At 42.2% G+C, this 27,437-nt stretch overlaps 1 protein-coding gene across 2 annotated transcripts; it reads right to left on the bottom strand.

The window, feature by feature from the left end:
* Window positions 1-1,813: 1,813 nt before the first annotated feature.
* On the bottom strand, window positions 1,814-12,426 carry si:dkey-51e6.1. 2 transcript variants are annotated; one of them, XM_060830284.1, is made up of 3 exons: window positions 12,175-12,426; window positions 7,767-7,929; window positions 1,814-2,131 (listed from the first exon to the last, which is right to left on the bottom strand). In XM_060830284.1, the coding sequence occupies exons 1-3, from the start codon at window positions 12,311-12,313 to the stop codon at window positions 2,089-2,091; spliced, it is 345 nt and encodes a 114-aa protein (XP_060686267.1). In that variant the 5' UTR covers window positions 12,314-12,426; the 3' UTR covers window positions 1,814-2,088. The 2 variants fall into 2 exon arrangements, with proteins under 2 accessions (XP_060686267.1, XP_060686266.1); XM_060830283.1 differs by having other exon boundaries at window positions 7,805-7,929; window positions 12,175-12,409.
* Between the last annotated feature and the right edge of the window lie 15,011 nt (window positions 12,427-27,437).

The raw sequence follows: 27,437 nt of genomic DNA on the forward strand, positions 1-27,437 counted from the left end.
TGGCTCCTTGCTTGAGTCGAAGTTGGAACCAAATCCATTTGGCATGGAGATATCAGCTAGATTTAATTTGTATTTGTAATAATCTGGGGTTAGCATAGAGGCCTATGCTCACATGTAGCATGGACCTCAGATATAATTCTCCCAAACATTCAGGAATTAAACCCAAACAAAGCTAGTGCTAGACGCACAAGTACACTCCTGTTTGGGAAGCATTCATTAAAATCAAATATCGTGAAAATAAGTTCTCAAAACTCTCCAGACTGTATTTTGTTTTGTACCGAATTTCCAGGGTCTTGAAACCATAGAATTCCTTCAAACCTCCATTTTTCTTAGAACCTGTCTTTAAAACAGGATCCTGGTGTCACTGGATTGCTTCGTTACTTCTCCTCCTTTAAAGCTTGGCCTCATGATTTACATACTGCAGACAATAGATTTCTTTGTAAAACCAACAAAAGGAAGAGAGTGTGTTATATTAGATTACCCCATTACCCCCTCCCCTCCCACACCCCAGAAGAATTTCTAACTATGCTCTTAGTCTTGACAAATATGACAGCAAGAAGCAGTCTAACACTGTACTGAAGTTCTCATCTGATACCACATTGCTGTTCAAGTTAGGAATATGTGATGAACAAGATACAGATCTTTAGTTACTTAGTCAATCAAACACTGGTACACAAATTTTGAGTTAAATTCAAATGAGTTACATTACAAGATGCTTGCTGAAATTCAAAACAAAAGCATCTCTGAACTACAATAATTTTAAAAAGTGAACTAACAGGTATCAGTCACAGTTCTGTGTATATTCTCTAGCATAAGACAATGGTATTTGAATAAAATTTCTTCATAAAAGTAATTGTTTTCCACTGTATCTGCAACAAGCAGCAGGATCCTTCACAAGCCAGCAGCAATTATTCCTAACTGAAGTGAAATGTTTTTACTCACTGCAGAAATAATAGAACCTGTTGCAAACCACAAAGATTCTGGTGGTGTCGTTGAAAACAAATGTTGGTTTTTGCAAAAGATATGGTTTAACAGTCAAAGACTTTTTGATTTCAATCTTGAAACAAAATTCAAAAGGATGCAAAATGAAGGTGTTCTTTCTCCACAGCACGCTCTAGTTTAACCTCACTACATATGCTTAAGGTGCCTAGTTTCTGACTTAAGTTCCACTTCCTACAGAAACTGCAGTAGAAATGTTTATCATAAATAGAAAATACATTTTTGTTTTAACTGTTTCTTACTACTTCAACTGTTTAATTTTCTCTTTCAGGTATTCACCAAATTGGGGCACTTGCTGCGATCCACAGTTTTAACATTTGCTTCCTTGAGCTGTAAACAAACATTGAAAATATGAAACCAAAAGCAAATTACATTACAGACACTGGAAATCCAAAGTAAAACAGAAAATACTGGCAAACTCAAGAAGTCTGGCAGCTTCTAGGCAGAGAGAATTAGACTTATCGTTTCAAATCTATGACCTTTCATCAAAACCAATGAATATTTGCAGTATTTTCTATTTTTCTCTTAAAGCTATAAGTGTAAACAATTGTGATGCTCTCCAGCCAATAAAATCTTGATCTACTAAGATTTTAAAAAAGCCACAAAACAATAAACTTCAGTGTGACATATTCACCAGAGCTCGGAACCTCTGAGATAAGGCATTCTTTTATAATAAAGGAATATTTTAAAAAGATATGTGTAAAGTTGCTTTCTGTGATCAACACAAAACATTATTTGTACTAGAACTGCACAAAAATAAAATAAATTATTTTACAGCACAGCAAAGTCTACTGAAAAAAATTCACAGAATGCATTTGAGAGAAACTCAGAACATATAATTTATTGGACAAAGTATTTCAAAAGTACATTCTATATGGATATAGTTTAATATCACAGTATACAAAGTTCTGTAACACTACCATAGCTCAACTGAATACCATAAAGAAATGACTTGCATGTGGAAACATTGAAATCACATCACTAAAACAATGCAGTTAAATAATAAATCTGCTGATGAATAGGATTCCACGTGGTGATTTTACTTGGTATCGTCTGACCATGTTATTTCATAATCCTTGTACACTGATTTCAGTTTTTCCACAGAGACGGCGTGATCTGCTTTCCCAAAACCCTAAGACAAACAAAACAGTAAGTTATCAATTATATTTGGTCTTGCAGTGCATTATAGCCTCACTCAATAAGTTAATCCATATTTCCTGTTCTTGATATGAAAATATCAATAAAGGTGAGAGCATAGAACATAGAAAAATACAGCGCAGTACAGGCCCTTCGGCCCTCGATGTTGCGCCGATCCGAGCCCATCTAACCTACACTAGCCCACTTTCCTCCATATGTCTATCCAATGCCCGTTTAAATGCCCTTAAAGAGGGAGAGTCCACAACTGTTACTGGCAGGGCATTCCATGAACTCACGACTTGTTGAGTAAAGAATCTACCCCAACGTCTGTCCTATACCTACCACCCCTTAATTTAAAGCTATGCTCCCTCGTAATATCTGACTCCATACGTGGAAAAACGTTCTCATGGTCAACCCTATCTAAACCCCCAAGGTTAAGAACTGGATTAGGCACAGACTCCAAAGCCTCCACACTGTCTCTTGCACATTAGGGAGGACAAAGGTAAACTAGAGGCTTGCTTTGTGGAACACTTCTGCTTTGTGTACTAGCACAACCTCAAACTTTAGGTTGCTTGCCATTTTAATTTACAATCTTGCTAACATCTTTGTCCCTGGCCTGCTGCACAGTCCCAGTGGAACCCAAAGCAAGCTTGAGGAACAGCACCTCCTCATCTTATAGAACACTTTACAGTCTTCTGGACTCAACATAGAGTTGAACAACTTTGGATTCCTTGTCAAGTGCAAGCCCATTTCTTGTTTTCATGTTTTTGCTTTCAGGCGCAGTTGTTCATTACTCTGCCATTATCATCAAATCTGGCCAATGCTTTTTTTATTTAGTACAAGCATTACTTTGCCTTTTACCAAGATATCTTTGTTATTTACGATTTCCATTTTCTACTTTATCCATCACATTTCACCTCCATTCCGTTCTGAAATTATACTCAACGTGAAATATGATGGCAGACCTGCCAGGAAGTTCTAGAATCAAAACAGTTTGCTTTTATTGTTGCAATGCTGTTGGTTAACATTAATGTTGGTATGATTTCAGTAGGACAAGGGACAAAGAAACTCATCAAAAAACTCTAACTTCACCTCTGGTGGTTCATGATGACAAAAATGTGCATTTAAATGGCAGGCTTAGACTAAGAATCTTTCAAGCTACTTTACAGGGATATAATCAATTTCACAACTCTTCAGTAAAGCAAGGTCAGCACATGTATAAAGCTGGTAACAAGTCTCCCCTGTCTGTTATTATCTTCTGCAGCACCAGAACATAACTAAACAGCCAATCATGGTGATGCAACATACAAAATCTGGCTGCACAGACTACTTGAGTGAATTTGCTGTGGCCAGAGAATAATATTGGCAAAACTGAAACCCGTTATTGGTAAAGCTGGACATTTACTTTAAATGCAGCCAATTCAATTCTTAAAATGAAAACTACATCATTTTGGTCATGCTTTGGGAGACAGAGGGGCACAAATGCAACTGAATGTTGGTAGGTTCACAGTGCAGAGAATATGGTCAACTTTAAGTCACCCCAGATTACAGTTTTACCCATTACAGGCAACTCAAAATCATGCCCAACAGAAGGAGCACACCACATCTAGCGATAAGAGTACGTATAGGAAGAGAAAACAATAAAGAGTGAGGCAACATAACTCTTCAAATTTATACCAGAGGTAAAAGAGTTGAAAATGATGGTAACATTGTGCAGCTCAATTGGAGATAAATTACTACCCAATATATTCCAGAATATCTTTATTTATACTGCAAGAACAAGTTTTTTTCCCCAAAGAAAAGCAAGTTATTTACCACACTCAGGCATGTTAGTATCAGCTTTAGTTAACCAGGTAACATGCGTACATTTGCCCTGTTTGCTATTGATAAAATTATAATCACAAGCATATTGACAATTCTATAACAAGTTAATGAACCAAGAAAAGTTTACCCCAATAGATTCCAAATTCATAAAGACACCTCTACTCTGGTCTGGATTTAAAGCTGAGGTCCAGAAGTGAGGAAACATTGCACAGATCTATGGCAATGCTAGTATTCACAATTAGCAACTGCACATAAACATTTTGTTACCTCTACCAGGAAAAAATTGCAGCAACTCTTAGCATCACTGTACTATAGTATTTTGAGAGCAGAACCATGGAAGATACAGAACTTGGATATGTTAAACCCTTTTTAAAAAATTACTGGAAAAAGTCAGCACGTCTGGCAATAATCATACCAAACTCAAAACCGTGTAATCTGCTTTCAAATTCGACCTTCCAAAATGAATCACTTCACATTTTCCAGGTTGAATTCCATCTGTCACTTGTCAGCCCAGCTCAACCTATCAATGTCCCATTGCAACCTGCAACAGCCCTCTACACTATCCACAACTCCACCAACATTTGAGTCATCGGCAAACTTACTAACCCATCCTTCCATTTCCTTAACCAAGTCACTTATAAAAATCAGAAAAGTTAGAGGTTCCAGAACAGGTCCCTGCGGAACAACACTGGTCACTGAGCTCCAGACTGAATACTTTCCATCTACTACCACCTCTGTCTTCTATGGGCCAGCCAATTCTGTATCCAGACAGCCAGATTTGCCTGTATCCCATGCCTCCTTACATTCTGAATGAGCCTACCATGGAGAACATTATCAAATGTGTTGATACATCAAAATGTGTTGTATTTATCAATCAAATCTCAATCTTTGGCCGTCAGTGAGAAGACAGCAATGATTTAAAGTTGATCAATTAGTTTGTATTGAAGGGGCACTCACAGGACCTGAAGAGATTCACAACATAACTTGTAAACAGACCTGCCACAAAAAGCCTTGTTGTTGGGACAAGCACCTAACACAAGAAAATGAGTATCCTAACAAATTTCTTGAATCCTTGCCCACTATGCCATGCAGGTGGAGGTTGTGCATTACAGTACTTTCAGGAAAGAATTGTGGCAATCAGTGCTTTATCCAATGTGCAAACATATCGTGAACAAGTCGATATGCCAGCACATGTAAACACCAGCAATTATTAAAAGAAGTTGACTCAAGGAATGGTTGAAAGGCACCTAAGCAGAGAGATATTTGTTCAACTTATTTCAGGGAACATGGCTTGAAACTATGAAGCTGCACAACCAGATCTGAACATGCTGAATCTCATCATGATTCACATCAGTACAATTAAAAGCACCGAATCCCACAGTTAGTGAGGAATTCAAGTCCAATTCTCCAATTAAAGAGCTGACCTCCACACTGAAATGCAGGAGTTGAAACTGCACTGCTCCTCTGAGTTCATAGCCAGTCTCACATGCATGTCAATGTAACACAGACAATGAACTTAAGTAACCCCATAAAGAATATCATGGAAAGAGAGTACTTTTAAAGATGAAATAGCATTTTCATAATAGATTTCATTTTGGAAAAAGTATGAGGTATGACTGGTTCAATGTAAAACCCAGTGTTTCACACCATTAAAAGGAAGTTAAGTAGGGGAATGGCCTGCAGAAACATGTCAAGCTGGCAGGTGTTTGAACACCATTCATATTGAAACCATGCAGCAAACCAGCACACAAACTCCCACCACTAAAGACAAACAGCTGGGCAGAACATAATTCAGTGCTATATGTCACACACAATACACCAACACAAGTGTATGGCATATCATGTACTTATCCATTGCTGAATCGAAAAGGAGCTGTACAAAAGATGATAAAAGTTAATATTTGAAGAAAGTAGAAGCGGTGGTGGTCTTGGAATGGTGGATTTGTAGAGATGGAACAGCTCCAGCTCTTTAAATTACTTTCTGACTCTTCGACTTTGATCTCCAGGATTTGCAGTCCTCACTTTCTCTACACTGACTGTTCTTGTTAGCCCTCCTATATTATCACATTTTTTATGTAAAGACTATTTGCAAAGCATAAACATAAAGAATGCAGGAAATGGTGATTGTTTCCCAAGGGTTTAAAGGAGAGCTACATCATCTGGGGGTTTCCTAAGTGCAGCCTGAAATTCAAGAGGCACATTTCAGAAATATTTCGGTTGTAGCAGAAGCAGCATGTACCGGAGGACTGCCTCACCTGGTGGCTAATGTAAACATGGTGTCATGAGCTGCTTCTAGAAGACCATAAGATGAAGTAGAAATAGGCTATTCATCAAGTACGCTCCGTTATTTAATGAAACCATGTCTGATCCATGCCTTTCCCACTAACCCCTGATTCTCTTACTGATTAGCATTAAATATGCTCAAGCTGAAATGGGCAATGACCCTGTCTCTATGGTTTTGCTATAAAGAATTCCACAGTTTCGGTACTTTGTGATTGATGAAATTCCTCTTCATTTCTGTTTTAAATTGGCAATACCTTACACCTAATTATGCCCTCTAATCACAGACTCTCCCACAATAAAAACAAACTCTCAAATACCCAAAAAGCATACATGCTTCAATATTACCACTCATTTCTCTAAACTCCAATGTGTACAGGCCCAACCTATTCACATCTTTGCATAAGAAAATCCCTCCATACCTTGGTCCAACTAGAGAATAATATTAATATGTCCTTCTTTAGATAAGGGTACAAACAGTTCACAGTATTGCAGGTGTGATCTAACTTGCACCTTGCATCAAGACGTCACTATTTTTATACTTCAATCTTTTTGAATTAATGTCTATTTGCCATCCCATATACCAGCTCAACGCCAGTTCCCCAATTCTTCTTGCCAAAGTGCATAATCTCATGTCCCCACATTCCATCTGCAAGGTTTCTGTCCGTTCATGTAATGTATCTATGACCCTTGATGGACTCTTGAGCCACCCTCAACACTTACCTTCCCAAATATTTTTGTGCCATCTGTGAACTTCCCTCATCCAAGTTAGTGATATATTGTGAATAATTGTGGCACTCAACCAGTTGGAGGTGCGATCATTAAAATATCCATTATCCAATTCTCTATTTGCTATTACTTAGCCAATCAGCTATCCATGGTGATACAGTATCCCCATAGCATGGGTTCTTCTCTTATTACATAGCGTTATGTGCAGTGTCTTTTCAAACACTTTTGAAAATCCACTGGTTCACCTGTATCAATCTTGCTTGTAACCTCCTCAAATAATTATGATGCACTTGTCAGATATGATTTTCCTTTTTTGAAGCATGCTGACTTTGTTTGATTATATTATAATAGCTTTGCTATTACATTGCCCGAGCACCAGCCATTTAGTGTGCTCCTCCTATCAAATAAAAAAACACAGATTATGGTCTGAAAAACAAGGCAGCTTAGGAGCTTCTGTGATTGCATGCATCCAATAGGATTATTCCTTGCATATCAGCTGCATCATTGAAATATTTACCCTCTGGCTGTAGCATATCCTGCAGCAGCTATGATAAATATGGAAAGGGTTGAAGGACTGCATCAATTAATAGGGACTGCAAAAATTACAACTGAAGTAAATAAATATGAGCTGACAACCACTTTGCATAGGTAGCTATAGGATGCAAGGACTGGGTCCTGAGTTTTAACACATATATGGCATTCACAAACAATAGGAAGCTAGGTAAAGGTAGCAGAGAGTAAATTATTCATGAGAGGGAGTTTTCAAAATACACTATTATTTTCAATGCTTAAGTTACCTTTCACTGTGCCTTAGGAACTGCAGTAGGTAACTCACCGTGGAAACACCAAACACACGAATTTTTTTCTCCTTGCTGTTGTGATCAATTTTTCCACCACCTAGGCACTTGCACTCCAGCTCCAGCTTCTCCATTTCAGGAGCCAATTTTTCAAAAATATTATCTGCAGCAAGATGAGAGTGAGTTGCATCATCTACCATACCAACCTGCCTGTTTAATAGATTTAAATTGTCTAACCCAGGATACTCCCGGAACTAAAGTCACGAAGGAGTAATGTTAATGAGTCTTGTATCTCTCTTCATGGAATGACCAATCATTAAGTCTTAAATTTTGAAACATTCATGAACACCTTGGCTTAGAAATGTCATTGCATTGCCAGTGCGCAACGCAATGATTGGAGTAGAATAGTTACCACCTCAATTCTTAAATCGCAATTACTGTGATTATAGTTGATTTGCTTAACTTACTTATTCCTATAACCTGTATTCCACCAAACTCCGCAATCTCGCGTCCTCTCATTTTGATTTTCAATAATCTTGCTTACAAATCAACTCTGACTACGTTTGCTCCTGATAATTCTCACTTCCTTAACATTACATCTCTCAGAACACCAATCACCGAAGCTTGGTCCCTTCAATGTGAAATCAAAGTCAGTCACTACCAACAGATAAGTCTAATATTGAACAAGAAATGGAATATGTAGTACAAACAGTATCTTTAAAGTAATTTACATAATCAATCATCCTTCTCAAAGTCAAAACAACAAAAGCCTCTTCCCATATGTTACATCTCAACATCTTACGCAGTGAATGACTACCACTGTGCTGCTCAGATAGTTTTGGCTCTGCTGGGAAAGGCTTTTGCTTGCAGCCAACGCCCAACCTTTCCAAGCTCTTATCAAGTGCGAAACATGTGAACTTTCTCCAGTGTGCCTAATGGGGATCAAACAACACTTAAACAAGGGAGAATGGTACTTCAAGACAAAATGCTTCAGTGAACAGTTCTCTCAGAATCATAACACTAACATAAAAGGACCTACAGTGAAAAATTAGTTGAATGTGACATTGAGGTCAGGCAGAGAGTGGGAACTGAATTGACAGGCACAATTCAAATGAGATAAACACATGAACTTGCAGTCTGACAAGTGCAGAACATGAAGAGCTCTTCCATATCATTTCAATGAGTAACACTTCCAGCCAGTCACTTGTACAGTTGGTTCTGATAAAACGCAACAGTTCCAGTCTCATGTGATCTCATGTTAAAAGAAAATCGTGCAGTAGCTGTCCTATTTAAACTAATGGGGCCGGAATCGCATTATAGCCAATACAGGGTAAGGCAAGTTCGGATTCTACAAGTAAGTCTAAATTCTTCAAACATAAACCAATTCATGTTGAAGAAACAAGCGTTCAAGCAGAACTGACTGTATTAATAACTAGTGTTGCGCATTTAATCTAGATTATATATTAATAGAAGAATGCTTCATAAAACAGTTGAGCAACCCTGTGTGTTGTCAATCATTTAAAATTCACTGGTTAGCAGCCCCATTAAAACAGCAGACGTAGGAGTGACATACAAATCTATTTGATTGGGACCTTGTGGTGCAGTTGAAATGTCCTTACCTCTGGGCCAGGACGACAGGGTTCAGGTCAAATTTGCTCTAGAGAAATGTCATACCATCTCTGAACAGATTAATCGGAGAATATCCAAAAACTCATTGCATATTCATCTCATCACAACTGAAAAGTCTAAATTTTTCACTCCTATCTATGTAGAAATTCCTTAATTACTCCGCATCGTATTCTCTCAGTATTCAAATGCCACTGCAACATACATCGCCAATCAAAAGGAAACAAATCAACATGAAGGGCCAATAAGAAAAAGAAATTATATTTTACTTGTTAACTTTTAAACGTTTTCAACACTGATCAACTGCTGTCGAGTTAGTTGTATGTGTACAGATGTGTTTCCTCATTTTCTGAACACCTTGGTTAAATGGTGAAAAATTGCAGCATGCTGCTGTGCAGAGGGATCTGGGTGTACTTGTGCATGAATCATAGTTAGTTTGCAGGTGCAGCAGGCAATTAAGAAGGCAAATGGAACATTGTCCTTCACTGCTAGAGGGATGGAGTTTAAAAATAGGGAGGTTATGCTACAGCTGTATAGGGTGCTGGTGAGACCACACCTAGAGTACTGTGGACAATTTTGGTCTCCTTACTCGAGGCTGGATGAACTGGCACTGGTGCAGAGGAGCTTCACTAGGTTGATTCAAGACATGTCAGGGTTGTCTTACGAGGAGAGATTGAGTAGACTGGGACTGTACTCACTGGAACTTAGAGGGGGAGTGGGGGAAATCTTACAGAAACATATAAAATTATGAAGGGAATAGATAGGATAGAAGCAGGGATGTTGTTTCCACTGGTGAGTGAAACTAGAAGCAGGGGAATAGCCTCAAAACAAGGGGGAGCATATTTAGCACTGAGTTGAGGAGGAACTTCTTCACCCAAAGGGTTGTGAATCTGTAGAATTCCTTACCCAGTGAAGCAGTTGTTTCTTGTTGAATGTTTTTAAGACAAAGATAGATTTTTGAATAGTCGAGGTCTTAAGGGTTATAGTGAACGTGCAGATAAGTGGAGCTGAGTCGATGAGAAGGTCAGCCATGATCTTAAGGGGTGGAGCAGGCTCAACTGACTAGATGACCTACTCCTGCTCCTGTTAATTCTGTTATGATCAAAACATGGTACCCCATTTGCAAGCTATTAAAATAAGCTGATACCTTGCTACTGCATTAAGTAATAGAGTAACAGAAAGTTCATGTACTTTGCTTCTGTCGACACAGTGCCTCCTTTCGTGGATCTATAATTCAACTGAGCAGAGAAAAAGAAGACTTTGAAACTGGGAAGTATCAGGGCAGACAGGACGTGTTTGACAAGTTGAAAAGAATTTTGTGTGGCAATTGAGAAGTGTAACAGATTCTCAAATTTGTCTTTTTTTTGTAGAGTCAGTGAAAGTAGAAGTGATCTTAGTAAAGCACAAATGACTTGAGGGGTCACAGCAGTATAAATGGTGACTGGATGTTTCTCTCTGAGGAATCCCCAATAGTAACAGTTTCAAAATAAGAAGCATCCCACTTAATGAAGATATGAAGAGGAATTTTTCTCAGGTGGCTGTTAGTGTTTGGAATTCTCTTTTTCAGTGAGCAGTTGAGTCTGGATTATTGGTTGCATTCAGGGCTGGGTTAGACAGATTTTAAGTGGAAAGGGAGTCCAACCTTATGGAGTCAGGGAGGAAGATTCAGTCCTTTCTGCTACAACGCAATACTTCTATTCTTATGTGACCTTGTGCGATAGAAAACTGCAAAAAAAAAAGGACTTATGGAAAAAATAAGGTTGTGGCAGACCACCAAAAATGTTACTCAAAAATTAAAACATTCTTGCTGTTAAAGCTCTTCCAAAATTGAAGAACACTGTCCTTATATCCCCTCAGTAGCTGCAATCAGCTTCTTAAATGTGTGCCTTAAATAATAAACTTTAAAAGCTACTATTACACCTCGGTCCATGGTTTGAAGGAGATAGGTTGTAGCTGGAGGTAGAACTAGCACTTTGACGTTTTCAGAAAGCTGAGCGATGGTGGGAGGATGGCTAGGTACATTATCCAAAATGAGGAAAGCCTCGAGAGCCATTCTTTTTCTGTGAATAATTTCTAAAAACATCAATGATGAGGTCTGAAAAAACTTGTCCCGTCACCAATATCTTCTGCTTGACCTGAAGTGTACACCTAGAGTGGACTTAAGGTAACCTTTGGTTGCTTGCGGATTGCCAGGGTGGTACACCACCACAGGGGCTTAAAGCTTTAAGTCTCCACTAGCATTGGCACCAAACAGCACAGTCTGTTGGCGTAAACAGTAACTCTGACTTAGGCAGAAAAACAATGACTACAGATGCTGGAAACCAGATTATGGATTAGAGTGGTGCTGGAAGAGCACAGCAGTTCAGGCAGCATCCAAGGAGCAGGGAAATCGACGTTTCGGGCAAAACCCTTCATCAGGAATCCAGCTCCACTAATCCAGTAACTCTAACTTGTCGACCTGACTTGACTTGTAAGTGTGAAAACAGCTGGGCTTGTGTGGGGGGGTGTTTGTGGCTGCCAGGGTGAAACTCTACCCTCTGGCCTTGCCCTTGCACAGGATCCTGTGTAACTCTGTATATGGCTCAGACCCAGGGCACTCTGTACCAATGTTTAAAAGTGGTTCAAAACTGGAATTATGGATTGGGAAGCGAGAGGGCGGTGGATAGGGGCCAGGACCCAGACCTGGGCCTAGAGCCCAGCTGTAGCCCCCCAAAGGCCCAGGCCCAGGCCCATTGCCCAAGGCCCTGACCCCCCGCACTCCCCCCCCGGCGCGGACACTCACTGTGAAACTCGGCGGTCTTGGTGCCCCTGACGATGTCCTTGTGCTCCGAGCCGCCCCTCCGGCTCACCCTCACCAGGATGTATTTGAAAACCCCGTCGGGGTCGATCTGTACATCGGCCACCGCGCTCAGGCCGGCCATGTCTCTCCGCGGGCGGACACCGACACCGACACTCCGGGACAGCAGCAGCGGCACCGCGTGGCGCCACAGGGACGCCAGGGCGGGGACCGGGGGGGGTGGGAGTGGGTGTGTCTGTTTGGGGGTGAGGGGGTGGGAGTGTGGGTGTGTCTGTTTGGGGGTGAGGGGGTGTGGGTGTATCTGTTTGGGGGTGAGGGGGTGGGAGTGTGGGTGTGTCTGTTTGGGGGTGAGGGGGTGTGGGTGTATCTGTTTGGGGGTGAGGGGGTGTGGGTGTGTCTGGGGATGAGGGGGTGTGGGTGTATCTGTTTGGGGGTGAGGGGGTGTGGGTGTGTCTGGGGATGAGGGGGTGTGGGTGTATCTGTTTGGGGGTGGGGAGTGGGAGTGTCGGGTGGGGAGTGGTTGTGACTGTTTGGGGGTGTGGAGTGGGAGTATGGGAGTGACTGTTTGGGGGTGTGGGAGTGGGAGTATGGGAGTGACTGTTTGGGGGTGTGGGAGTGTGGGAGTGACTGTTTGGGGGTGTGGGAGTGGGAGTGTGGGAGTGACTGTTTGGGGGTGTGGGAGTGAGAGTGTGGGAGTGACTGGGGGTGGGGAGTGGGAGTGTGGGAGTGACTGGGGGTGGGGAGTGGGAGTGTGTGTGTGACTATTTGGGGTGGGGAGTGGGAGTGTGGGTGTGTGTGGGGTCGGTGGAATTGTGTCTGTATGTTACTGGGGTGGGGTGGGGTGGAGGGGGGGAACATCACTTTGGGAAACCCTGGAGCACATACAAATACCCAGAATCCTTAGACATTGGAACAACACCAGGCCATTCAACCCATCAAGTCTGCTCACTACTCATGGCTAATCTGATCACAACCCCCCCCCCCCCCCCAAACACGCGCACACACACACACCTCCATCACCTTACTGATGAAATGTCTGGTTGGTAAAGGGGTGGCGCTGGGTAAAACCCAGCAGGCCAGGCAGCATCTGAGGAGCAGGAGGACCGATGTTTTTGTCGTTATATTCCTAACAAAGGCCTTACACCCGAAATGTTGGCCATCCTACTCCTCAGATGCTGGCTGACCTGCTGCACTTTTCCACTCTGCCATTCTGAATCTGCAGTTGTAACTTGCTCCTGATTAAAAGTCTGAGCCTTGAATGCACATAATGACCCAGACTCGATAGCCCTCTGTCCTAAAGAGTTCAGCAGATTTATTAACCCTGTTGTGGTTCTGTTCGCCGAGCTGGGAATTTGTGTTGCAGATGTTTTGCCCCCTGTCTAGGTGACATCCTCAGTGCTTGGGAGCCTTCTGTGAAGCGCTTCTGTGATATTTCCTCTGACATTTATAGTGGTTTGGCTCTGTCGCTTCCGGTTGTCAGTTCCAGCTGTCCGTTGCAGTGGTCGGTTTATTGGGTCTACGTCGATGTGCTTATTGATTGAATCAGTGAATGAGTGCCATGTCTCTAGGAATTCTCTGGCTGTTCGCTGTTTGGCTTGTCCTATGATAATAGGGTTGTCCCAGTCAAACTCATGTTGTGCTTGTCATCTGCGTGTGTGGCTACTAAGGATAGCTGGTCGTGTTGTTTCGTGGCTAGTTGGTGTTCATGGATATGGGTCGTTAGCTGTCTTCCTGTTTGTCCTATGTAGTGTTTTGTGCAGTCCTTGCATGGGATTTTGTACACTACATTGGCTTTGCTCATGTTGGTTATTGGGTCCTTTGTTCTGGTGAGTTGTCTGAGAGTGGCTGTTGGTTTGTGTGCTGTTATGAGTACTAGTGGTCGCAGTAATCTGGCTGTCAGTTTGGAAATGCTCTTGATGTTTGGTAGTGTGGTTAGTCCTTTGGGTTGCGGCATGTCCTCGTTTCCGTTGTCTTTCCCTTAGGCATCTGTTGATGAAATTGCGCAGGTATCCGTTTTTGGCAAATACGTTGTATAGGTGTTCTTCCTCTTTTTGCCATTCTGTTGTACTGCAGTGTATTGTGACCCTTTTTAACAGTGTCTTGATGCAATTTCTTTTGTGTGTGTTGGGGTGGTTGCTTTCGTAGTTCAGGACTTGGTCTGTGTGTGTGGCTTTCCTAATATACCTTTGTGGTGAATTCTCCGTTAGGTATTCTCTGTACCATCACGTCTAGGAATGAGAGTTGGTTGTCCTTTTCTTCCTCTCTAGTGAACTGGATTCCTGTGAGTGTGGCGTTGATGATCCGGTGTGTGTTCTCTATTTCTGTGTTTTTAACGATTACAAAGGTGTCATCCACATATCATTCACAGGAGGCTCCCAAGCACTGAGGATGTCACCTAGACAGGGGACGAAACATCTGCAACACAAATTCCCAGCGCGGCGAACAGAACGACAACAACGAGCACCCGAGCTACAAATCTTCTCACAAATTTATTAACCCTGACAGAGAAGAAAAGTCTGTTTCAAATAGGCAACCTTTTACTCTGAGATTATGTTCTCTGCTTCTAGACCACCTTATAAAGTGAAGCTAATTCTTCTGCCTCTGCCATGTCAAATGCCCCAAAAGGAGATTCTGTGTTGGGCAGCATGGTGGCTCAGTGGTTAGCACTGCTGTCTCACAGCACCAGGGACACAGGTTCAATTCTAGCCTTGGCTACTGCCAGTATGGAATCTGCACATTCCTCCCTTGTTTGTGTGAATTTCCTCTGAGTGCTCCAGTTTCCTCCCACAGTCACATAGATCTGCAGGTGAGGCGTATTGGCCAATGGTAAATTGCCCAAAGTGTCCAGAGATGTGCACATTCAGTGTGTTAGCCATGGGAAATGCAGGGTTACAGATATTGGGTAAGGGGGAGGTGGGTCTGGGTGGGATGCTCTTTGGAGGTTTGGTGTGGACTTGATGGGAGAGTTAGGAGGGGGCATGAAAAAGCCTTGGTGGGAAGGATTATGGAAAAATCAAAGGTGTTTTACATGTATGTAAGGAATAAGACAATGATCAGAGAGAGGGTAGGGCTGATCAGGGATAGTGGAGGCAAATTGTGCCTGGAGTCTGATGAAGTAGGGGGGCCCTAAATAAGCTTTTTGCTTCAGTATTCACAAGAGAGAGACCTTGTTGATAGTGAGAACACCGTGGACCAGCTTAATAGGCTTGAACAGATTGATATTAAGGAAGTGGATGTGCTGGAAATTCTGGGAAGCATCAAGATAGATAAGTCCCCAGGGACAGACCAGAGATATCCAAGGTTACTACAGGAAGCTAGGAATGTGATTGCTGCGCCTCTGGTCATGATCTTTGCATCCTCACTCTCCATGGGAGTAGTACCAGCTGATTAGAGGAAGACGAATGTTGTTCCTCAGTTCAACAAAGGGAATAAGGGGAAATCCCTGGAAATTACAGATCAGGCAGTCTTACATCTGTGGTAAACAAGGTACAGGAAAGGATTCTGAGAGATGGGATTTATGACTATTTGGAAAAACATAGTTTGATTACAGATAATCAGCATGGCTTTGTGAGGGGCAGGTCATGCCTCACAAGCCTTATTGAGTTCTTTGAGGATGTGACAAGATAAGGGATCAAGCAGTTGGTGTGGTATAAATGGATTTCAATGAGGCATTTGATAGGGTTCCTCACGGTAGGCTCATACAGAAAGTTAGGAGATATGGGATACAGGGAAATTTGGCTGCTGTCTGGAAACAGAATTGGCTGGCCGAAAGAAGACAGCAAGTGGTAGTGGATGGAAAGATTCAGCGTGGAGGTCAGTTGTGTCCTGCATAGATCTGTTCTTCTGCCTCTGCTCTTTGTAGTTTTTATAAATGACTTGTTTGAAGAAGTACAATGGTGGGTTAGTAAGTTTGTCGATGACACAAAGGTCATGGTATTGTAGATAGCGTCGAGGGCTGTTGCAGGATACAACAAGACATTGACAGGATGCAGAGCTGGGCTGAGAAGTGGCGGATGGAGTTCAACCTGGATAAATGCAAAGTGATTCATTTTGGAAGATCGAATTTGGATGCCGAATACAGGGTTAAAGACAGGATTCTTGTCAGTGTGGAGGAACAGCAGGATCTGGTGCCCACATACATAGATCCCTCAAAAGTTGCCATCCAAGTTGGTAGGGTCGTTAAGAAGGCAGATGGTGTTTTTGGCTTTCATTAGCAGGGGGATTGAGTTTAAGAGCCAGGAAGTTTTGCACAGCTCTATAAAACCCTGGTTAGACAACATTTGGAATATTGTGTCCAGTTCTAGTCACCTCATTATAGGAAGCTTTAGAGAGGGTACAGAGATTTACCAGGATGCTGCCTGGATTGGAGGGCTTGTCTTATGAAGACAGATTGAGTGAGCTAGGACTTTTCACACTGGAGAGAAGAAGGAAGAGAGGTGACTCTTAGAAGTGTACAAGTTAATGAGATGACGTGGAGGAGCTGGTGTTGGACTGGGGTAGACAAATTAAAATTCATACAACACTTGGTTATAGTCCAACTGATTTGTTTGGAAGCACTAGCTTTCGGAGCACTGCCCTTTCATCAGGTGGTTGTGGAGTATAAGATTGTAAGACACAGAATTTATAGCAAAAGATTACAGTGTCATGAAACTGAAATGGTATATTGAACAAACCTGTTATGATTTTTTTCTTTTAGAATGGGTTGCAAGTTTCGGTTCATTATTATGTAAATACCAGAACTTCCTTTAAGTCACCTCTCGAGATAACTTAAGGTTTTATAACAAAAGGTGATATCTCAGCTCAGACAGTGCAGTAAAGGTATGAGGTTAGAGTCTGCCTGTATCCCAACCTTGAGTCAGATTTATTTCCAAAGTGGAATTCGCAAACATTATATGGATTGACTGCCTGACTGCCTGCAGATTGTGCATCTTTCGAGCAAATAGAATGTATCTGCAAATATAATTCGGCAAATAAAAATCCACCCCATAGACGTGTGTGTGTGTGTGTGTGTGTTGGGGTTCACAGGACCTGTACTGTTCTATGTAACCTAGTCAACCTTCTCTGGACTGTTTCTACTCCCATTATGTCTGTCATTCGATAAGGGACCAAAACTGTACATGCTGTGGTCTAACTAGTGCCTTATATCAGTTTAGCAAGACTTCCCTAATCTATGGAATGTGTTCCATCCCTACGAATGATGGTGCCACTTCAGAGAGAGGGGCAGCACCTAAAGAAAGAGAGTGACAACAAGAGAGAAAGGCAGCAGCTAGAGAGAAGTCACTAGCAATAGAAAGACAGTACAACAGCCAGAGAAGGGGGCAGCCTTTAAAGACTCAAAGATAAAGGGTAGCACTTAGAGGTAAGGGCTTACAGTTAGAGGCAGAGAGGCACACCCAGGGAAAGGGGCCATACCCAGAGAGAGAGTGTGGACGCAGCCAGTGTGAAAGGGGAGCACCCAGAGAGAGGGTCAGCACTCAGACTGGGATGGTGAGTTACTCGAAGGGTGTAAACTGTCTAATCAAAGAGGACGTGCTGTTTCTCAAGCTTATGCTGAGATTCTCTGAAATAATCACCTCTTCAGGCACACAGATAGCAGTGTTAAAGTAAGGTGAAGAATTACAATTACAGGCCACCACAATCTCAGGGACATGCTTGCAACCTGAATGGAGTTTATCCAGAAAGCAGTCACCTAATCTCCATTTGATCTCAGTGTGTATGAGAAGGCACTATGAGCAGTAAATATAGTCAAATAGATTGAAAGAATAATGGTAATTCAGAGTTTTTGGACCTTGAGTGATGAGGATAAAGAAGGTAATGGAGCAAGTATTCCATCTTCTATGCCTGCAGTGGATGGAGAGAGTTTGTTGGCAGTGAATGATCAGTGGATTAGGGTGCCATAGAGTGAACACTTCCTTCAGAATACTGAAAGGGAGGGGAAGATGTGTTTGGTAGTGACAGCACACAGAATAATTGAATATAGAGGCTAGGGGGATGAGGGTGGGATGAAGGCGAAATCTAGCATGGTTTTGAGAAGGAGGTGTACAATTGCTGAAATATGGTGGAGATGGTCAAAGGAGCTATCAACAACCATGTGGCGACAGTTATTCCTGAGACAGGGGAAAATGGAGAGAAATCCTTCCAGAAAGCCAAGCTGTGAGGAAGTGTACTCACTGAAGCTGAAATAGCGCATTGTGTTATAGTGAATACTAGTTGATTGCCTATTACCAGAAATGGCAACAGAGGAATTAAGGAAGAGAAGTGTTGGAGAGGGACCATGTGAAACTGACAGAAGATTGGAAACTGAATACAAATTTGATTAAATATTTCAATTCAGGGAAGGAACAGAACAGGACGTACTGTCATTTATCTAAAATCAATTATCCTCAATGATCTTCCCTCCATCATAAGCTCAGAAGTCAGGACGTTCAGCAATGATTGCACAATGTTCATCACCATTTGCAACACCTCAGATACTGAGGCAGTCCATGTTCAAATGCAACAAGATCTGGACGATATCTAGGCTTAGGCTCACAAGTGGCAAGTAACATACATACCATACAAATCCCAGGCTATTACCATCACCAGTAAGAAACAATCTAACCATTGCCCCTTGGCATTCAATGGTGTTCCCATCACTGAATCCTCCAGTATCAACATCCTTGGGGTTACCATTGACCATAAACCCAACTGGACCCACGACCCTGGCTACAAGAGCAGGTCAGAAGCTAGGAATTCTGTGATGAGTAACTCATCTCCAGATTCTTCAAAGCCTGTTCACCATCTACAGGCACAAGTCAGACGTTTGATGGAATACTCCCCACTTGTATGGATGGGTGTAGCTACAACAACACTCAAGAAGTTTTACACTGTCCAGGACAACGCTGTCCATTTGATTTGGCACCACATCCACAAATATCCACTCTCTCCAGCACTTGATGCGCAGTAGTAGCACTGTATAATATCTACAAGATACTACAGTAGAAATTCACCAAAGATCATCAGACAGCACCTTCCAGACCCATAACCATTTCCATCTAGAAGGACAAAGGCAGCAGGTACATGGGAACACCACCATCTGCAAGTTCCCTCCAACCATTCACCATCCTGACTTGGAAATATATCACCATTTCTTCATTGTCACTGGGTCAAAATCCTGGAACTCTCTCCCTAATGGCATTGTGGGTCAAGGAGGCAGCTCACCACCACCTTCTCAAGGGCAACTGGGGATGGGCAATAAATGCTGGTCCAGACGATGACATTCACATTCCATGACTGAATAAAAAAGATTATGTGCCAGGTTAAAAGTTAAATTGCGAGATGGACCTGAGTACATCTGGAACAAGAAATATCTAATATATTCTACAAAAGACAACCATAGATAGGACCCATGCAGGAACATATAGTAACTCTTTTCATTTAGGAGAAGTGAGATGAGTTTAAGCAGTAGTTGTTTAATTCATGGAAATGTTCAGCCTGACAAAGAAGAGTTGTAGTCAATGGAAACTAAGTAGGCCCCTGTTCAAGGAAGAAGTCAAGAGCTCTCTGACCATTTTGTCAGGGGTGGGGCTACATAGAATTAGACATCCATGATAAGGAGGAGTTACATTTGGGTTCATCTGTTGCTCCAATTAATTTTAATTAATATATTAATGAGCATATGTATTTTTCCCTTAAAAAAACCTATCCCTTCCCTCAACAGAGAGTTTCCTTACTCAGGAGTAACTACACATTGGGACCAACTGACTGATTGGAGTCTTGAGGGGAGGAGTGCAAGTGAGGAGGTGGATGAGTAGGAGTAAGCAAGAGATTAGATTAGATTAGATTAGATTAGATTACTTATAGTGTGGAAACAGGCCTTTCGGCCCAACAAGACCACACCAACCCTCCGAAGAGCAACCCACCCAGAGACTTATTCCTCTACATTTACCCCATTCACCCAACACTACAGGCAATTTAGCATCCAAAAGAGAAAATGCTGGAAAATCTCAGCAGGTCTGGCAGTATCTGTAAGGAGAGAAAAGAGCTGACATTTTCCCTTTTGGTTTCAGATTCCAGCATCCACAGTAATTTGCTTTTATTGGGCAATTTAGCATGCCCAATAAAATTCACCTAACCTGCATATCTTTGGACTGTGGGAGGAAACCCACACAGACACAGGGAGAATGTGCAACTCCATACAGTTGCCTGAGGTAGGAATTGAACCTGGGTCTCATAGTGCTATGAGGTAGCAGTGCTAGCTACTGTGCCACCCACAATATATAATAAGAGTGAAGTCTGTTTTGTACATCACCAACAATGGATGATTCGTTGTTGTTTCAATCAACCTTCTGTTGTTTATCTGTCTCAGTGTCACCGAAAGAATGCTAAGATTAGTGGGCATAATATCACCAGTGACCAATCTTCCTTAATTAAGGGTTCATGCATAGTTCTTTCCTGAGCCCTACAGAGGATGTTTTCCTCTAAAGTTGCTGCTCTTTCTGTGTTTGGATGTTTCCCCTCTGCACCTGTTTCCTTCCCTCCACCATCTTTTTAATTGCATTAATGTTTGAAGATGTTCCACATTCGTGATTGAATATGTCAATAATCAGAACTTGGAGGAAGAAAATATCTATCCCTTGCAAAATCAGAATTTAACCTCTTCACCCACATTAGGTAAAAAGTACTGTTGTTCACTGATGTCTGTTGTATGTTAATGATTAGAAGACTATTAAAGTCCAATCTAACCAGAGTACTGTATCTCCTTATGCGTCTTCCTCTAGTTTACACTGCTACTTTGCATAACGTAGTTGATTGAACACTGGTTCACACATGTAGTGAAATCTACATGAAAACGCCTTCACAGCTAAATGTTTTTTCTAAGTAATAGGCTCAGAACTAAAAACATGAGAAGATCTGCATGTTTGGAGAAGCTGGAATCACTTATGTGGGATGGCGAGACTGCATATCTGAGCAACTAAGTAAGATTCATTGTGTGGTAATGTCCTGCTCTCCTGTTAATATCACCATTTACATATTCTTAAAATGCTTAAGCTTCTACCCTGTGGCACAAAGAATAATCTCTTCTCTCTGATATAGAGATCATTGACATCACACAACCTCTGATCCAAAGAGGCTAACACCACACGCCACCAGCTCCTCTTCTCTATCTGAGGTAGAATCCATAAATCCCTCTATGTTTGCATCAGTAATGATTCTCTTATATTCTGCACCATCTCAGACACTTTCACCTCAATGTTTTGGTTTTCTGGATTAACTAGGGGAGCACATTCTATTGAGCAAATCACTGGCACAAGTCTATAGCTATCAAATGTCCAAGGTTGCTGGCACACAGGGAGCGACCAGAGACCAAGACCACGCTCAGCCCCAGGAATAAGCTGACCCCATGGTGTCAACCATTATCAACTACAACGAATGCACTGAGAGTTACAACAGGCAAGTTTGTTGGAGGTACTCAGTAAACTGGATTGAAGATTGCAAGGATACAGCAATGTGATCACTATTATGCTGGTTCCAGCATGCATATGTCTCATTGTCTCCATGGACAGGTTGCTGCCGGTGACGTACATGGATCTGCACTCCATCACTACTGCCATTGATTCTCAGCATTACAGCACAGTGAGAGGAGTGGTGGTGGTGGAGGGGGTGGTCTTCGACCTTATTCCAGGTTCGTCTCCCTCTCAAGAGGATAGAATGGTGCCACAGGCCCCTAGACAGAGAAGAGATTACACAGGGCTCATCAAATGTTTCCTCTCAGGACACTTTAGAGATAGCCAAACCCTCCATTTTCACTCTCCCTGCAATCCCCAAAGTTGTTGAAGTTGCAATCCAGGAGAAGGAATCTGGGCAGGTGAATCTGAGTGTGCCTGGGCCTTTGAGACACAAGTGCACCCTGGGCTTTCTGCTCAAATCTGCCAAACCAAAAGGTCTATTGCAGAGCAGGATCCCTTCACCCCACTGCAGGACCCAGGACAAGGTGACACATCATTGTAAAAACCTTTCACCTCTGTAAATATATAGAACATAGAACATAGAAAAATACAGCACAGAACAGGCCCTTAGGCCCATGATGTTGTGCCAAGACTTAATCCTAATGTAAAATATAGTAAGTTCACCTACGCACCCCTCAACTCACTGCTATCCATGAGCATGTCCAGCAGTCGCTTAAATATCCCCAATGACTCTGCTTCCACCACCTCAGCTGGCAACACATTCCATGCATTCACAACTCTCTGCATAAAGAACCTACCTCTGATGTCTCCTTTATACCTTCCTCCTAATATCTTCAAACTATGACTTCTCGCACCAGTCAATCCTGCCCTGGGGAAAAGTCTCTGGCTGTTAACTCTATTTATTCCTCTCATTATTTTGTACACCTCGATCAGGTCTCCTCTCTTCCTCCTTCTCTCCAGAGAGAAAAGTCTGAGCTTATTCAACCTTTCTTCATAAGGCAAGCCCTCCAGTCCAGGCAGCATCCTGGTAAACCTTCTTTGCACCCTCTCCTCTGTATCTTTCCTATAGTAGGGTGACCAGAACTGGACACAATATTCCAAGGGTGGTCTCACCAGGGAGGAGAAAGTGAGGTCTGCAGATGCTGGAGATCAGAGCTGAAAATGTGTTGCCGGAAAAGCGCAGCAGGTCAGGCAGCATCCAAGGAACAGGAGATTCGATGTTTCGGGCATAAGCCCTTCTTCAGGAATGAGGAAAGTTCCAGCAACACATTTTCAGCTGTGGTCTCACCAGGGATTTGTAGAGCTGCAGCAAAACCTCGCAATAAGGCTCTTAAGCTCGATCCCCCTGTGAATGAAAGCCAAAACACCATATGCTTTCTTAACAACCCTATCCACTTGGGTGGCAATTTTGAGAGATCTATGTATGTGCATACCCAGATCCCTCTGTTCCTCCACACTGCCAAGAATCCGGTCTTTAATCCTATATTCAACATTCAAGTTCGACGTTCCAAAATGCATCACTTTGCATTTATCCAGGTTGAACTCCATCTGCCATTTCTCAGCCCAGCTCTGCATCCTATGTGCACTCTCAACCTCCACATGTCTGATGGAGTCACATTTTAATTGGAGGACCTTGTAAAGTGGTCTCCCAATCAGGGATAATGGAAGTTATACAGCTGAGACACTGCTCATCTCTGAGAAGTCTCCTAAATAGCAGCAAATTGGTTATAGATCCTTTGACCTCTCTATATTCAGGAGTATAGTCTTGGCTTGACATGCCTTTATGAGGAGAGTATTGGAGTTCAAGGCAATGTAATGTCTTGTGATTGGACCTGGCCTACACTCATCTTCCATACTTACAGCAACCATGTGTGTATAACTATGTGACCATTCGTGACTGAACATTTCTCTGAGGGCAAAGGTTCATTCCATTTATATGCTCTACTTATATCCGTACTCTACCACATAACACATTGTCCTGATGGGAAAAGATGGCCTAAGAGCAACCTCTATCAATTTAAATATTAAAGTGAAATGGACTTCAACATCAAGCTTTTTTAACAGTGTGTGCAGAATTAGAAATGCTGAAGACTGAAGGGAGGGTTGAAAGGACCAGCCTCAAGATACCTCTCAAACTGATACTGGTCACAGGAGAACTCACTAAGCAGCTCACCAAGGAATAAATGAAGCCTCAGAAGCTAACTTTCCCCAACATTATATGATGTCATAACTCTGAATGAGTGCTACTCATTCCTAATGCCCATCAGAACATATAATATTCTCATACATGAATGTGGGAGCAATATGTGTTGCAAAGTGTTCAACAAGTTGTTAGTTGTAACTTTTATTGCCCAGTGGGAAAGGCAAAACAAAAAGGTTGCATTTGCTTTTGCCAGATGCTTTTTTTTTGCCATGACAAAATATACAACAAATCTGAATGATGTCTTCAACCACCCCTAATGTCTTGAAAACAGTTAAAAATCCACACAACACCAGGTTATACTCCAACAGGTTTAATTGGAAGCACTCTAGCTTTCGGAGCGACGCTCCTTCATCAGGTGATTGTGGAGGGCTCAATCATAACACAGAATTTATAGCAAAAATTTGCAGTGTGATGTAACTGAAATAATACATTGAAAAACTGATTGTCTGTTAAGCCTTTCATCTGTTAGAATACAGTGATAGTTTCACTTCTTTCATGTGAAAATCACAAAACCCTTCTATTTAAAGTTGCATTCTCGGGTTAGCTGTTAACAATGGTGATAGCTAGACAATATGTTGAAGGTGTTAGTCACCTGTGTTCTCTGTCTATGACCTGATGTTTAGATTGATTCTAATCTAAAAAGTGAGATAACAGAGTTTTACATAAATTCATGCAGTTTTTGAACTCAGAGTTCTACATGAATGTATGCAGTTTTTCAGCAAAATGCAATGTAACTCTGCAAGTACAAATTCACCCTACAAAATATATGTGTGCATGTGGGTCTTTGTCTGTGTGTGTCTGTCTGTCTGGGGTGGAGGTTGTGAGTGTGTGTGTGTGTGTGTGTGTAGTGCGTGCAGAGTGTCTTAAGTGTGTAAGGGGGTGCAAGTGTGAGCGTGGGAGTGTGTGAGTCTATAAGGGTGTGGGTGGGTGTCTGTGTGCGTGTCTGTGTGTATTACAGGATCACATTACAGGTGAGCACCATTGCACTACACACACACACTCTCACATATACACGGACACAGGCACACACAGACGCGCACACAGACACCCACACACACCCTTATAGACACATGCACTCCCACACTCTCACATGCACCCCCTCACAGACTTAAGACACTCTGCACTCACTACACACACACACACACACTTTCTCACACTCACAATCCCCACCCCAGACAGACACACACACACACACACAGGCAAAGACTCACATGCACACATATATTTTGTGGGGTGAATTTGCATTGCAGAGTTACATTGCATTTTGCTCAAAAACTGCATACATTCATGTAGAACTCTGAGCTCAAAACTGCAGGAATTTATGTAAAACTCTGTTATCTCACTTATTAGATTAGAATCAATCTAAACATCAGGTCATAGACAGAGAACACAGGGGGCTAACACCTTCAACATATTGTCTAGCTATCACCATTGTTAACAGCTAACCCAAGAATGCAACTTATAAAAAAGGGTTTTGTGATTTACACATGAAAGAAGTGAAACTATCACTGTATTCTAACAGATGAAAGGCTTAACAGACAATCATGTTTTCAATGTATAATTTCAGTTACATCACACTGCAAATTTTTGCTATAAATTCTGTGTTATGATCGAGCCCTCCACAATCACCTGATGAAGGAGCGTCGCTCCAAAAGCTAGAGTGCTTCCAATTAAACCTGTTGGACTATAACCTGGTGTTGTGTGATTTTTAACTTAGTACACTCCAGTCCAACACCGGCATCTCCAAGTCTTGAAAACAAGTTGTGTCTGGCTTCGTGTGCCCAACAGTGCACCACTCTATCATCCTGAAAGTGGTGTTCCGCCCAGTTAATGTCCTCATCTTCATCCTCAGAATGTTGCTGCTACTCTCCTCACCCCACAATTACCGCAACATCCTCTCTTTGCCTGTTCCAGCCAGACAGAGTACAGCATGCCAGGATTATGTGGCACTCTCTGCCTGGGGTGTACTGCATGGCCCGGACTGAGCAATCCTAAGCATTTGAACCTCATCTTGAGGATGTTCCACAGTGACTCTGGCAATTGAGTCAATTGCATTGTATCTGCGTTATGCCTCAGTCAATGGTTTCCATATTGGAATCATCAACATTGAATCACAGCACTATTTTAAAATTAAAATTGTTTTGTTCTGCTCCCTCAAACACTATGCAAGTTTGCCAGGCTGTTCCCTTAAGTTCCAAAACTGCTTCCAGGACCAATTCATACACAGTTTGGAATATCCTTTTTACCTCATCATAATCTCTATAACCTCTCTCTGACAGGTATGCATAATTTCGGTCTAACTGTTAAAAATTTTCTTCAGGATCCAGGTCAGCAAGCCATTGTAGTTGTTGCAGTTTGTGGATTTGCCAGCAAAATAGTCCCATGAGACCAAAATTGTGTAAGAGAACTCATAGAACTCAAGGAGAGTGCACACCCTGGAAAGTCCACCTATGCTTGGTTTGGAACAGTTAAATTGCTCAGCAACATCCAAATCAGAACCAATCAAAATAAATGTCTGGTTAAATAATCACCCAGTTCTAATGGAGGTTGATACTGGCGTGGCCATTTCAGTGCTCACAGAACCAGTCTTTAACAAAACCCGCTCTGGTCCCCAGCCCTAATGTTTAAGTAAGACCTTGGCTAGACTGCCTACCTATACTGGGGAACCCTTGCAGTTGAAGGGAACAACTTTGGTTCCAATCTCCTAGGAGAAGCAGCTGGTTCAGTTAGCACTGATTGTAGTAAAATACTCAGGCCTAACTTGATGGGGTGAAAGATCCCCCGTGATTGGCTCAACATTTTTCAATTAGAAAATGTCTGCCTGAGTGAAGTTCTAATTAAATGCCCGGAAGGAAGGTCTAGGCACTATTAAATGAGCCACGGCCACCTTGAACTTTGACCTGGAAGCAATTCCAAGCTTCTCCAAGGCCTGGCCAGTGCCATTTGCCTTACGGGCAAAAGTGAGACAGAAATCAGTAGGCTGGAAAATGAAGCAATCATCAAACCAGTCCAAAGCAGCACTGATCATATCTTTTGTGAAGCCTGAAGGGATGATTTGCCTTTTTGGGGATTTTAAACAAACAGTAAACCGCTTTTTGCAGCTGGACAATAGCTAATCTATTGCCCAGAGGTCTTATATGCAAAGTTGGCAGGAGGGGCTGTTCTTCACAAAGCTGAACGTGAGCCAGGCATACTTGCAATTGCAGTTAGATGAGCATTCCTAGAAGTGTGCTAAAATTATTACCAATAAGTGTTTGTACTAATATATGATACTGCTATTTAGGGTATCGTCAACTTGTGCAATTTTTCAGTGGATGATGGAAAATATTTTACAAAGTCCCTCCAGGTTTCCATTTATCTCGATGATGTGCTAAAAACAGGGAAGACCAAGGGGGAGAGTTTAGAGGACTTGGGCATTGTTCTTCAGCGGGTGTATGCCTTAGAAGGGAAAAATGTGTGTTCCAAGCACCCCGAGTCACCCATTGAAAAATAAAGTGAGGGTGATCAAAAGTGCCCTGGCTCCCATGTCTGCACTAGGTCTTTCCTTGGGCTGGTGAACTATTCCAGAATGTTCACACATAACCTGGCCTCCATCC

The sequence above is a fragment of the Hemiscyllium ocellatum genome, chromosome 9, assembly GCF_020745735.1.
Source record: "Hemiscyllium ocellatum isolate sHemOce1 chromosome 9, sHemOce1.pat.X.cur, whole genome shotgun sequence".
Taxonomy (NCBI): domain Eukaryota; kingdom Metazoa; phylum Chordata; class Chondrichthyes; order Orectolobiformes; family Hemiscylliidae; genus Hemiscyllium; species Hemiscyllium ocellatum.

Bases quoted from the DNA above. Each gene is read 5' to 3' on its own strand.
- si:dkey-51e6.1 (XM_060830283.1), bottom strand. From the start codon at position 12,313: ATGGCCGGCCTGAGCGCGGTGGCCGATGTACAGATCGACCCCGACGGG. The intron at 7,930-12,174 runs GTGAGTGTCCGC...ATCTTGCTGCAG, and splicing joins CAAGACCGCCGAGTTTCACA to ATAATATTTTTGAAAAATTG. The intron at 2,132-7,804 runs GTGAGTTACCTA...TGTTTGTCTTAG, and splicing joins GTGTGTTTGGTGTTTCCACG to GGTTTTGGGAAAGCAGATCA.